At 43.4% G+C, this 13,646-nt stretch overlaps 1 protein-coding gene across 1 annotated transcript; it reads left to right on the top strand.

Moving 5' to 3' along the window:
• The first annotated feature begins 399 nt into the window (after positions 1-399).
• Positions 400-6,194, top strand: KRTCAP2 (keratinocyte associated protein 2). Its single transcript, XM_089483640.1, has 5 exons — positions 400-525; positions 2,468-2,622; positions 3,228-3,291; positions 3,477-3,543; positions 5,955-6,194. The coding sequence occupies exons 1-5, from the start codon at positions 522-524 to the stop codon at positions 6,073-6,075; spliced, it is 411 nt and encodes a 136-aa protein (XP_089339766.1). The 5' UTR covers positions 400-521; the 3' UTR covers positions 6,076-6,194.
• The last annotated feature ends 7,452 nt before the right edge of the window (positions 6,195-13,646 follow it).

Genomic DNA, 13,646 nt, shown 5'->3' with positions numbered 1-13,646 from the left:
GAGAAGGGGCGTCGTCTGAGGGACAAAGGCCTCGCTGGCTACTCCTTCGGCCCGAGCATCCCCCGCATCCTGACAGGGCTTTTGAGCCCCGCGTCGTCCGGAAGGCCGAGGGTTCCCGCAAAATCCCAGCCCTCCATTTCTCTTTGTGGGTGTGGCAGGACTCGAACCCGCCTCCTCCGCGCTCCTTCCTTTGTTCGTGCTCTTCTCTGCGGAAAACGGGGTGTGCCAGGGCGCCCTCTGGCGGCGAGCCGGAGAAAGCGAGCGCGACCAATGAGTAAAGAAGTATTTCGACTGCGCAAGCGCAAACGCCGCTCGACAAGCATTCTACGCACGCGCAAGAAAAAAAAGTACACGTCTCCCCTCGGCGGTGGGAGCAGTTCGGCGCATGCGTACTGGGAACGCTCCCGCCTAACTCGGTGGTCGGTCGGAGGAATGAGACGGGCGCATGCGCAAAGGGGGAACCGTGGGGTTCAAACGAAAGGAGAGCGGGCCACGGATTGAGAGGCGGCGCGCCGTGCATTATGGGTAGGTGCCCCTGCGGGGGGGAAAGGGGTGCTTGGGATAAACGCATGCATTGTGGGTAATGTGGGCAGAGGGGGTCACTCTGGTCAGAAGGGTGCCATTGTCCTCTAAAACCAGGGACAAAATGTAGGACAAATTCAAGACACAACTGCAGGACAAAATGTAGGACATTGAAGAAAAATGGAGGACCTTAAGGTCCTCCATTTTTCTTCAATGTCCTACATTTTGGGCTGAGTTGTCCTGCAGTTGCCCTACACTTTGGTCTCTAATTTGTCCTACATTTTGTCCCTGGTCATAGTGGACAATTATGGCAACCCTACGAAGTCACCAGCTCAGCTCTTTCAGGCTCATGGCTGCCTTTGTCTGGCTGAATCCATCCCTCTGGAAGGGGGTCTTTCAGGGCTCTTCTAGACCACAGTCTTGCCATCCTACAGAAGGTGGATTATGGATACTGGACTATATGATCATGCGTAACATCCTGTGGGCCTCCCTCCTCTCTCGTGGCCGTGAGGATGGGCTAAGGGGTTTTTTATTGATTAATATTATTGTGTTGTTTTTAATTTTGTATTCTGTCTGCGCTTCGGTGCATTTTGTTAGCCGCCCTGATCATTCGGAAGGGCGGGGTATAAATAAAAATTTTATTATTTATTATTTTAACATTGCCCTGGAAGGAGGGCACATCACCAGAGCAAAGGCAGTAAAACGATGCTCAAGATAAGGGCTGGGGAGTTGGTAATCTCCAGGTGTTTATGAACTACAACTCCCATGAACCACAACCAGCATAGCCAATTGTTAGAGGAACAAAATCTGGAGGGCACTGCATTGACTCCCTTGGGGTTGGATGTGGGCATTTTAAGTCCTCCTTATCCATGGATTCAAACATCGACAGCTTGAAGAAGTATAAATTCCAAATGGCGAACCTTGGTTTTCCATTTTATACAAGGGACGCCATTTTGCTCTGCCGTTATATTGAATGGGACTTGAGCATCCATGGATTTTGTTATCCGGGGGGGATCTTTGAACCAAACCCCACTGGAGAACAAGGTCCCACTGTAATAAAATTGGTGGGGCTTATTATACTTTTCAAGTCAGTGTATGAAATTTAGAACTGGGGCCATTCTGATGGCTCTGGTGGACCATTCTCTTGGTTTGAAGGCCTTTTTTTTTTGGGGGGGGGTCTCAGAGTCACACCACTTTATCCATGCTGCCTTAGTGCATAGCCATGCTGCAGCCATGTTGAGAGTGCAAGTGTTTGGGGAGGGTGAGCAGCTATGAAGGGTCGCTGGGGGGGGGCTTGTTACAGACTGCCAAAATAAAGCTGCTTTGGGTCTCTGTGGAGGCATGCTCTTTAAATGATGCATGGGTCCTAAGAGTCCGGAGGTCACGCCAAAGCCACACTCCATTCTAAGCACTGGAGGGCAGCTTCTGGATTCTTAGGGTGCATGCATCATTTAAACAGCATACCTCCAAAGAGACCCCAAGCAGCTTTATTTTGGCAGTCTGGAACAGGCCTCATCTTGTTATTTCAGATCTGGCAATGACTTGTTTCTGTGCTGATTCTGACTTTTAATAAATTCGTTCTGGTTTCATTCATGAAGTCTGTTCATTGAGTTAAGACAAGGCAGGGCATTACAGGGAGACCGCCTGAGACTGTTGAGTGCAACCGCCATTGTCTCTCACTATTTATTGTACTGTCTAAGGCTGATGAGAGTCGTGGTTCAACAACACCCAAAGGCCAACCAGTTGCCTAACTAATTGGTTGCATCATACAGTAGCTCTTACCATGAAGAAACTACGTCCAACCCCTGTAACTTTTGGCCAGCTTTGATGCTGTCCCACATTGCCCATCGTCGCCTTGGCCAGTCAGTCCCATGCTGGTCCACTCAGTGCCTCACAGGCTGGGATAAACAGCTCTTCTTACATTCTCTTTCTTGTCTCCTCACAGCGGTTGGCACAGGAATGTCGCTGGTGCTTTCATCACTGCTCTCCCTCTTGCTTTTCACTGGAATGCAGATGTACAGCCGCCAGCTTGCCTCAAGCGAGTGGTTTACCATCCAAGGAGGGCTCCTCGGCTCCGGCCTCTTCATCTTCTCTCTAACAGTATCCTTTTCTTCCTCCAGTGAGGTTGGGGTTATTAGAACAGGATAAGTGCTGAGGTTGCCTCCTTTTGGAGACACCTTTCCTTATCATAGGCCTGTTACAGACTGCCAAAATAAATCTGCTTCAGGTCTCTTTGGAGGTATGCTATTTAAATGATGCATGGGTCCTAAGAGTCCGGAGGTATAACCAAAGCCACACTCCATTCCTAAGCACCGGAGTGCAGCTTTTGGTGCGGCTTCCGGATTCTTAGGACGCATGCATCATTTAAACAGTATACCTCCAAAGAGAGCCAAAGCAGCTTTATTTTGGCAGTCTGTAACAGGCCATAGATATGCCTGTACAGAGCAGTTCCCTTTTTCAAAAGGAGCATCATTCCTTGATATGTGGTTATTCTGAGAACTTTAGTGATGGAGATTAAGTCAGAACTTTGGATTGTTACTTTTATAGACTACCTCCCTGAGTTCCCCATAGAGCATTCTAGCAGCTGTAATCCAAGAGAGTAACATCCTCAACCTTGGAGTGAAGTATAGGGAATTGGCAGGATGCATGGTGTGCTTGCGCTTCCTAGCATATCACAGAATTTTTCCTTAACAAAATCCTTCCAGGCTTTCAACAACCTTGAAAACCTGATATTTGGCAAAGGATTCCAAGCCAAGATCTTCCCTGAAAGTGAGTCAAACAGATACAAGATAGGAAAGTGTGGGGATGTGGGAGGTTTAAAGCTGTTTTGTCCAGGCCAGCCAATGGGTGGTTTGAATTTGTGGAGTCAGTAGATTAATCATTCTCCCCCTATTCTCCCCCCCTCCCCATCATTTTCTCCCCACAACTCCTCTCCTTTTTTTTTTCTCCCACAGTTATCTCCTGCCTATTATTGGCTTTGTTTGCATCAGGATTGATTCATCGGGTCTGTGTCACTACCTGGTAAGGAACAGGGGCCTCAAACGTAAGGGGGGAATATGGCATGGGCTGTTTGTTCCAAAATAAGAGCCCACAGAACAGTCCTGGATCAAGGCAAGAATAGCCCCATCACATTTTTGTAACAAGAAGGAAGTGACAAAGAGAAAGGGATTTACTTGCTTGTAAACCTAGAGAAGAAACCCAGAACACTGCCTCTCAGGCTGCTTGATGTGGAGAGCCAGCAGTTACTGTGCCAGGGACCAGCGTTAAAACTGTGCTCATTAGATACAATTCTTTCTTTCTTTCTTTCTTTCTTTCTTTCTTTCTTTCCTATAAACTTGCTAAGGTTTAATAATGGTTTAGGCATTAGCACCAGTCTAAGAACCACCCTTTTTAAAAATATTTTTATTAAAACAACCATAAACACACAAATACTCACTAATTTTCTATATCTAAAAAAAAACAACATACAAGGAACAGCATATTTGACTAACAAGAAATCTTAAACTACTTAAAATAAAATTTATACTGTATTTTTAAAACTTACAAAAAACAAAACAACTTTTAAAAAGACACATAGGGCCCCTGCGCCAAAGCCACGCTCCAGTCCTAAGGACTGGAGCGCGGCTTTGGCGCAGCTTCTGGCCTCTTAGGGTGCATGCATTTAAACAGCATACCTCCAAAGTGACCTGAAGCAGATTTATTTTGGCCTGTGTTCAGGCCCATAGACAGGGAGACAATGGTTTCCAGCATATCTGATCATGATTCTTTAACATTTGGCTCCCTTAAACATATTCAGCAGTCTAAGCAGTGATTAAAATAGTATTTAAAGCATAGTATAGCACTAAAAATATAGGTCCTTACTCTAGGACATAATAAAAATAAAATATTTTAATCAAATCTTCTGCACATATAACACACCTAGAAACCTTAAAACCATAGGAGAACCGAACAGGAAAATAATGGCACAGTGTGACTTGTAGCCTCAAATGCTCTGTGAAGGTGAGTCCGTCCTCACAATGGGAGGGGGAAGATAGGACAACACACCAGTTGTCTGCCTCTTCTGGGAGCCAGCTGTGTGGCAGGCTGTTGTTCCTGCAGATTGGGAAACTCCAGCTGTGATCTGGCTTTTCCCTCTGTCTGCTTTTGGCCTTAGTCTTTCACCTTGTACATTTTTAAATCTTTTGGCCTCATGGTCCATTTGGCCTTTTGTAGACAACTCCTGTTTTTTTATATAAAATTACTAGCTTGGTAGATGAAGGGAACGCTGTGGATAATGCATATCTTGGTTTCAGTAAGGCCTTTGACAAGGTCCCCCATGATATTCTTGCAAACAAGCTAGTGAAATGTAGGTTAGACAATACAACTATTAAATGGATTTGTAACTGGTTAACTGGCTGAACCCAAAGGATGCTCAGCAATGTCTCCTTTTCATCCTGGAGAGCAGTGACTAGCGGGGTACTACAGGGTTCTGTTCTGGGCCAGTGCTATTCTTTATCAATGACTTGGATGAAAGAATAGGGGCATGCTTATTGAATTTGCAGATGATACCAAAATAGGAGGAATAGCTAATACCATTGGTTTAAATCTCAAACTGACTGCCACACGGGGAGCCCCAGAGAGAGAGCTTTCAATGATCTCTGCTCACACAACATCATTCCAACCTGGAAATTTCCAGAAACCACCCTTTTGAATAGCCCTGGACTCTAAAACTGGGCTCTAGAAGTCTAGAACATTCCAGAAAGAACTAGGCTATCAGCTAACAGTACCAGAACTAACCTGTGGGCACCACATCTGTAATAGTCTGTCTAATGAAAACAGCAGACACATAGAGCAATAAAATGTTACTTTTTAATTCCATGGTTCTCAAACTTTTACCCTTGGGACCTCTTTTACATTTACAATACTTGCAGATATCACACATACACTCCTCTACGTAGTACATTTTATAAAAATATTTTGTTTATTTAGTGTGCATACTTCACACTTGTTTTTAAACACATGTATTTCCTGTGTTCTGCATTAGTGTGACTCTGGAAAATTGTTCTTTCTTTGCTCACATGATGAATTAGGTTTACATCCACAGAAGCTTAGATAGCTATACGTCTGTTTAAGTTGGGTGGGAATCATGTGGTCCTTAAGGAATCCCTTTGGACCCCTAAATCTCTTGATCCCCCCTCCCAAATTTAGCCCCCTCTCCCATTTTACCCCCCCCCCGGAAAAAAAAACCAGCCCAGGGTGCTTAAAAATGCAGTTTTTAGAGCTTCCCTGCTCTAACTAGCAAAACAAAAACAAACATAAAACCCCTAAAGCAAAATTGCCCCTCCTCCTGGAGTCCAACTCAGGTTTAAGTAATAAAAATGCCAATGATGTGTATTTTTGTTATAAGTATTGTTATTGTAGACTAACACTGCCCTGTGGCATTTGTTCCTCAGTTTCCTCTTCTCCATGATTGCTCTGTATTACATCAACAAGATCTCTTCCACTCTCTACCAGTCGGCGACACCAGTCCCTATGCCCACCAAGGCTGTCAGCAAGAGCAGGAAAAGAAATTGATGCTAAAGAGCCTCCTTGTGAGAGGGATTGCAGGTTGGGGAGGTACGATGGGGAAAGAAGAAGGGGATTCCATCTTGGCAAATTCTAATATCTAATAAAACTTTTTAACGAAACAAAAACGCCCTAAAAACATCCTGTCTTCTGTGACCTTAGAAAGCCACCCACCCTTTTATTAATTAATTTATGCAGAGCCATCTTTAGAGGTAGGGCTTCTCCCCAGTTTTATTGTGTTTAATACAATTACAGCCAAGTTCTTTAAAAGAGGAAACAAAGCTTTGCAGAGAATGAGAGGGAGGTTTCTTAACTTACAAAGCTTGCAGTCTGGAACGGGTAGACAACTATTGGAGGTTAGGTGGCTCCTTGTGGTCTCTTCCAACTTTGTGATTCTGTGGTTCTATGACCACATTCACCAACACCCCCAGAAACCATGGTGAGCAACACTCTCTCCACACCCTCTGAAAAAATAATTTTGAATTTTCATTTGCCCTCAAATACTCCCTTTGAAGGGAAAGTAAAAGTCAACTTCCGGAAAGTAAGTCTTCTCCTGGGCCTAAAACATGAAATTGCCCATTCATTTCAGGACAATTTTTATTTTTATATTTATATATTTTTTTTATTTTAGGGGGAGGTTTAAAAAAATGGTCCCACCTGCACATTCACACTATCCCTCTGCTTTAACTGCCATGGCTGCATTTCTATAGTTTGGTGAGGCCTATTCTGTACCCCCTCCCCTAAACTGCAACCCCAGAATTCCAAAGGACAGAACCATGACAATTAAAGTGGAATTACAGTGCTATAATTGTTTAGAGTGCAAGGGTCCCTGGACTAGAAGAACAAGATAAGGAAGATAACGTGGAAACAGAGGAGGAATAGAAGCCCAAAGTCAATGGGGATGATTATGCAGTACACAGTTCATGGTACAAGTGAATTACCTGCACCTGCACAGTACATCATTCATAACCTTCAAGAACAGTTATACCAGCTTTTTGGTGGTAGCATTACAAACCCTCAGCTCTATCTCTCACTGTTTCCATTCATTTACCTCAGTTCCTTTTTGTCTACTGCAACAGCAGCATCTAAGGAACCTCTCTATAGAGTGTATTTTTGGAAAGATTTTATACAAAAACTGGACCTTGGCTACATGTATGGCTATTCTATATGGACTATCACTTTGCACTAGTTATTATCTACCACTTTGGTTTTCAACTAAAGATGTGTGGCTAAATTCCTCTGCCACAATGTCCAGTCCAGGTGGACTATGGTTTGGCGAGGAGCATACAGTATTCACTGTAAGGAGTTTATGCTCCACACACGAAAGAATCAAGAGTCTCATCTAAAGACTATCCTTTATAAACAGGCCTGCCATCAGAGCGTCCAAGAACAGTATCCGTCCCACCACAGGTGGACTATTTACTGCTCTTGGTTGTGCTTCCACAAAACAGTCTCTCAAAACTGAAACATGCTCTACGGCCTCAAAACACAAGCCTTTGGCATTGAGCATCAGTTCCAACGTGACAGTTCTGAGAGCGATGCCTGAACATATAGTTCCATTTCACAGGGACGTTCCCCCTATACTGGCGAGTTCTCTTGTTATTCAGTCTTCCTCTACACCAGTGGTCCCCAAACTGTGCCCTTTAACAGATTTTGGATTTCAGTTCCCCGAAGCCTCACCCATGCTGGCCAGTAAACTAGGATTCTGGGAACTGAAGTCCAAAATCCCTTAAAGAGTACAATTTGGGGACCACTGCTCTACACAGTGATTGGAGAAGAAGAAACACTAAGCACTCAGGTGAAGCAAAGGTCCCATCTCTTGTTTCAAATACCATCAGTGGGACTTTGGTAGCAACTGGGGTAGAATCTACAATACCTTTGGTACTGACAGAGATCAAGCTTATTTTATCCTCTGAATCACTGCAGATAGTGCAGGTTGAGGTAAACTTTGGAAGGGTAAATAGTAGACTTGCCTCCTATCCAGCCACAGCTACTAACCACCACATGCAACCTCAGCCACTGCTGTCCCTTGGCCCCAACTCAGTCTCCAAGGGCTGTTTTGCCAAAACCATATTCACCTTGGCAATGTGATATCACCTGATACTCCATCACTTCTTTCATCACTGAGATGTCACCCTCACTAGAGTATTGTGGCAGATCTATTTGAGAAACCGATTCAGACATGGCTCTGGTAACAAGGAACACTATAGATAAGGCTTGAGGGATTATTTTCATTGGGACCCATCTAGCTATAGAGGAGAATATTCTCCATGTTATCAGTGTTCCTCCAGGGATGTTTACTACTATGTGAGACACCATTGGTACCTCCTCAAAAGGGGTCATATTTATGATATTTCTTACCCCCATATAGGCCTGTTACAGACTGCCAAAATAAAGCTGCTTTGGGTCTCTGGAGGTATGCTATTTAAATGATGCATGGGTCCTAAGAGTCCGGAGGTCGCGCCAAAGCCACACTCCATTCCTAAGCACTGGAGGGCAGCTTTGGTGCAGCTTCTGAGTTCTTAGGATGCATGCATCATTTAAATAGCATACCTCCAAAGAGACCCCAAGCAGCTTTATTTTGGCAGTCTGTAACAGGCCATAGTACATGAGCCTGCTCTACCAATCTTTTTTCCATCTCCAGTTAGGTCAGTAATACTTCATTTGGCTCCTGTCACTTGTTCTCATCAACCAATTGTGACTTGCCTTCCATCCTATTTCAACCTGAGCAACAGCCTCAGCCTTAAGAAAAAATGACTCAGTCAGCTTCAGGAAATGTGTTGTGGTATTTCACCATCTGTTCCTTTGAGAAATCAGTCTCTTGTACAGAAACGTATGCCTGACCTGTCAGAATGCTCTCCTTTGCCTACATCATCAGCAACAGGCTCCGATATGTACCAGACTGTCATTCCCTTTCATTGCAATTATTCCAACAGAAATTGACCTCACCTACAAACAACATCCGTGCCTTCTCAAAGCAAAAGTTGTACATGGTGCATGACTTGGACCTTCAGGTGAAATACCAAGAAGTGGAGTCCATGGATCCAGTTTACTGAAGAATCGAATCTAAAATTTTCGACCCCAATGTCTGTTCCATTCCTGCTGTCACTGCTGAAGATCTCCAGACATTCTTGGTCCATACTGTCATCCCATCAACATCCAGAAAGATCCAAGCTATATCTTGTTTCTGACTCTGATGCCAGTTGAGTTCTTGAGCAGCCTAAACTGAATTTGGTGCCACCCAATCTAAGGCCTTTCAGAAATCTTGGAAGCTAGGTCAAATTGCAATTAAATTGGATTCTTTGTTTGCCTTAGGCTTATGCATCTCCAATTACACTGCTAGTATGGGGGCATATCAGCAGAACCTTTGGGAAAGTTTTACCACTATTTGATAAGCTCCCAGTGGAAGAAAAGGGTTTGGTTAATGCTCTTCAGGGGAGGCCCATTCTCTAGCAGGCAGCACATTAATTTTGCTTGCCATGTAGCAGAAAATTGCTTGCCATGTTCAGCAAAATTGCTCGCTGTAGCTGTGGTGCTTAGGCCTCACTATCCAAGTTAGGGCCACAATAGAAGATCTCTCTTTCAAGAAATCTGGTCTTTTTAATACAGTGACAGATTAAAAACTAGAATCATTCAAAAGATGGCATTGACAGCAAGAAATATGGGATGCCTTTGCAATCTCATGATTCCAGCAGGCCTAGATTCAAGGAGGAGAGATCGTTTCCAGAACAGAGGCATTTGTATAGCCCATCAACCATTGATCCTGGAATCCATCTCAGTCTTCTGCTTTCTCCTAAAAATGTCACTCTTTTTCACACATCAACTTTCCTTCAAGAAAAAGACTCAAGACCAAGGAAGAGGTTTGTTTGACTCCTCTCTCATTCTTCCCATGTTCTCTCGAACTTTTGGCAGCAAGCTGGCCCGTTATTACCATTTTTGGCCTGCAATTACCACCCACACTTGGGTCCTCAGCATTGTCAAGAAAAGATATGCTATTGAGCTTGCAGAGTACCCCTTCACAGGGATAATCTGCATCACTCTCCGTTCCAATATCATCCCCTACAAAGTTGCTACCTTGCTCATGAAAGATGCTACTGAACCCACTCCAGTAACATCGACTCAGTAGGGGTTCTTATCCCACTATTTTATTGTCTACAAGAAAGATAGGGATCTTTGTCCGATCTTGGATTTCAGATTTGTCAATGGCTACATTCCGCCCAGGCACTTCAAGAAGGTCACTCTATCTTTCATCAGTCACCTGTTGCAAAGAGGAGACTGGTTTGCCACGCTCAATTGAAAGGATGCTTATTTCCATATTGGGATTCGACCATTGCACAGAAGATTTCTATTGTTTATAGTAGGAGGAAGAGCCTTCCAGTTTCAAGTTCTCCCCTTCAGACTGTCCATGGCACCTTAGGTATTCACAAAATGCATGTCTGTCATCTCTGCCTAGTCGAGAAAGAGGGGCATTGTAGTCTGTCACATACCTTCTAGTTGTCAGGGAGAGGTTACTTTGAGACATTTCTTACATTTTGACCTCCCTGAATTGCTGGGACTAGTTGTCAACTTCAAGAAGTTCCACATAATCACATCTCAGCATGTAAAGTTCATCCATGCCATCCTTGATTCCTCGCTGACTTCAGCATACCTCCCAGAGATTTCAGACTTTGGTCCACGCTGTTCGAAGATGTCAGCATTCTCACAGGTTGTCAGCACAGTATATCCAAGCCCTGCTTGGCTACAGGGCATCTACCACTGCAAGCACCTCACAGGCTCACCTTCACTTCCATCCCCTGAAGTCATGTTTCATTAGGATGTTTGACCAACTAATGGATTCCCCTTGCATGCAGCTGACTGTGTTGAGAAGCTCTGAAATGGTGGATCAATCCTGACAACATCTGAGCAGGAACGCCCTTTCTTCCACTTCAATCACATCTTTCCTAGAAGGTGCCAAGCAATTGTGTGAGTTCACAGATGACCACTCGAAAACTATAGTTACAGGTATGCAGGTATGCAACCTGTTCTTACGCCATCTTGGTATTTAAGCACTTGCTTGGTAACATAGGTGGTAAAGAAATGCACACAAACTGGAAGAAATGACCAACAAATCAGTCCTAGAGCAAAATTCTGAACTCTCCCTGGAAGCCAGAATGAAATTATTATTATTATTATTATTATTATTATTATTATTATTATTATTATTTCTTACCCGCCTCCTCATGGCTTGAGGTGGGTTATAACAAAGTTAAAACATAATCATTACATAAAATACACATATTAAGAAATCTACGTAATATTTATATTACAATACGTAGAACAATAATTAAATATAAAATTGATATTTAAAATGCATGATTAAAAGCTGCCTGGATGGGGCTGCCAGAAGAGATGGGTCTTCAAATGTGTCTTACATTTGTAGATAACCTGGACCCAAACCGTGTAAACTGAGCCCATCGTACTTCGGCTGTGTCAGATAGCATGACTCTTGAAAGGATTATAATGCTTAGTAATGTGAAGAGGCAGTAAGAAAAAAGGAAGTCTATGGCCTGTTACAGACTGCCAAAAAATAGCTGCTTGGGGTCTCTTTGGAGGTATGCTGTTTAAATGATGCATGCATCCTAAGAATCCGGAAGCTGCACCAAAGCTGCACTCCGGTGCTTAGGAATGGAGTGTGGCTTTGGCGCGACCTCCGGACTCTTAGGACCCATGCATCATTTAAACAGCATACCTCCAAAGAGACCTGAAGCAGCTTTATTTTGGCAGTCTGTAACAGGCCAATGTTACAGGTGGATAGGAAGCCACTTCCCTGAGTTTGCAAGATGTGAGCAGGGCTCTTGATGTCAGGAAGTTTTGAAGGTCTCTCATTCATGGGGCTGCCACAAGTCAAAGCAAATTTGATGGCGCTTAGAACAACAAAGGAAAAAATGGTTAATATGGGCAGTGGCATCACTAGGATTTGTGTCATCTGGGATGGTAACTCACAGTGTGCCCATACTACACCATACAGAATCCTTAGTCATATTTTTGTACTAATGTTACCCATAAATAGTAATTCCCATATATCACCAAATGTAATGGCAATAGCGGAGACATAAACACAGAGCAAAAGTCAAATGACACTTTTAAATTACAGTATCGCATGCACAGAATAAATGTATTTACATATATATAGTTTCGTGTAGTTAAAGTGAAAATGGGGTAAAATGTGTTTTTTAAACATTAAATTTAAGAATCTTGAAATTTGAAATTTTAGTTTTAAAAAACTGGGGCCTCTCATTTCTCCTCCGACTGACCTTCACCATTTTAAAGGGAAACAGGCAAATGTCACAGCCTCTTTCTGCCCAAATGCAGATATTAGGAGAGCAGGGGTGTCACTCCTCTTAAGGCAGTGATGGCAAACCTATGGCACACGTGCCAGAGGTGGCACTCAGAGCCCTCTCTGTGGGCACACATGCTATTGCCCTAGGACAGAGTTTGCCAGAGTTTCTTACTAGAAAGCCAGAGGGACGTGGCACTTTGCAATAAATAAGTGGGGTCTGGGTTGCAGTTTGGGCACTCGGTCTGTAAAAGGTTCTCCATTACTGTCTTAGGGTGTCACCAGATGTGGCCCACCCCCCTTCATTGATGCCACTGGCATGGGCAACCTGAATCACAACCAACTGCCTGGGCCACCCCACAGGAGAAGAAAAAAATCTTCCCTTCCTTCTTCTGCCTGACTATGGCTGCTCATCATTTAGGGAAAGTCTTTGAAGAAACAGTAATACTATGCACATAACTGGCAACTCAGCCCTGTTTTATGTGTGCAACAGTAGGATCCGGGGCAGCCTCCAGCAGGGGCTGCTACAGGACTAAGAGGAAGCTGCGTTTTAAGGCACTGCAAAGAATTAAAACCAATGTTTGCACAAGATGCTTGAAGAGCAACTGGGGGGGGGGGGGGGCAAGTGAAGGTTGTCTGTAACGCAATAATTCTTTAGGCATGCATGGAGGGATACAGCCAGCCAGTTTTGCAAGAGGCCTATAAATCAACTTGCTGATTAAAGATACAGTTTGAACTGGAGTGACTAGCCTAGTAAAAACAGGTAAAGAGAGTTCCATGTCTTCCAAAAAATTCAGGGGTCAAAAAAATACAGTGCATCTTTTTTTTTAATCTGAATTCAGCTAGACTGAGAACTGTGTGTGAGAGAAATCCAAATCATCATCATCATCATTATCATCATCATCATCATCATCATCATCATCATCATCACATTTACATCTTGCTTTTCTCCCAATAAATAAGACTCAAGACGGGTAGCATTATGTTTTTAAAAACAAATTAAAAAACTACGAAGCCATTGATAATAAGGATAAATATATGAGTTAACCAGTTAAACAATTTACAAAGTTTAAACACTAAACATTAAAAATATTTAAAAAAAATAATTAAAATAATAATCTAAAACCATCTAAAAATGTTTCACGGCTGGGTGCATGTATGCATGCATGCACACACACACACACACATTTACCCTTAGCTTGTGGTATTTGTATAGCTCAATCGGTTAATTAGCTAATTGTTTGCCATCTAAATGCTATAACAG

Source organism: Sceloporus occidentalis, unplaced genomic scaffold (genome assembly GCF_023333645.1).
Source record: "Sceloporus occidentalis isolate IW3139 unplaced genomic scaffold, rSceOcc1.0.p SCAF_20, whole genome shotgun sequence".
Lineage (NCBI taxonomy): Eukaryota > Metazoa > Chordata > Lepidosauria > Squamata > Phrynosomatidae > Sceloporus > Sceloporus occidentalis.
The sequence above is the reverse complement of the archived record's forward strand: the minus strand, read 5'-3'. Positions and strand labels throughout refer to the sequence as shown.

Bases quoted from the DNA above. Each gene is read 5' to 3' on its own strand.
- KRTCAP2 (XM_089483640.1), top strand. The intron at 2,623-3,227 runs GTATCCTTTTCT...AAATCCTTCCAG, and splicing joins TCTTCATCTTCTCTCTAACA to GCTTTCAACAACCTTGAAAA. The intron at 3,292-3,476 runs GTGAGTCAAACA...TTTCTCCCACAG, and splicing joins AGCCAAGATCTTCCCTGAAA to TTATCTCCTGCCTATTATTG.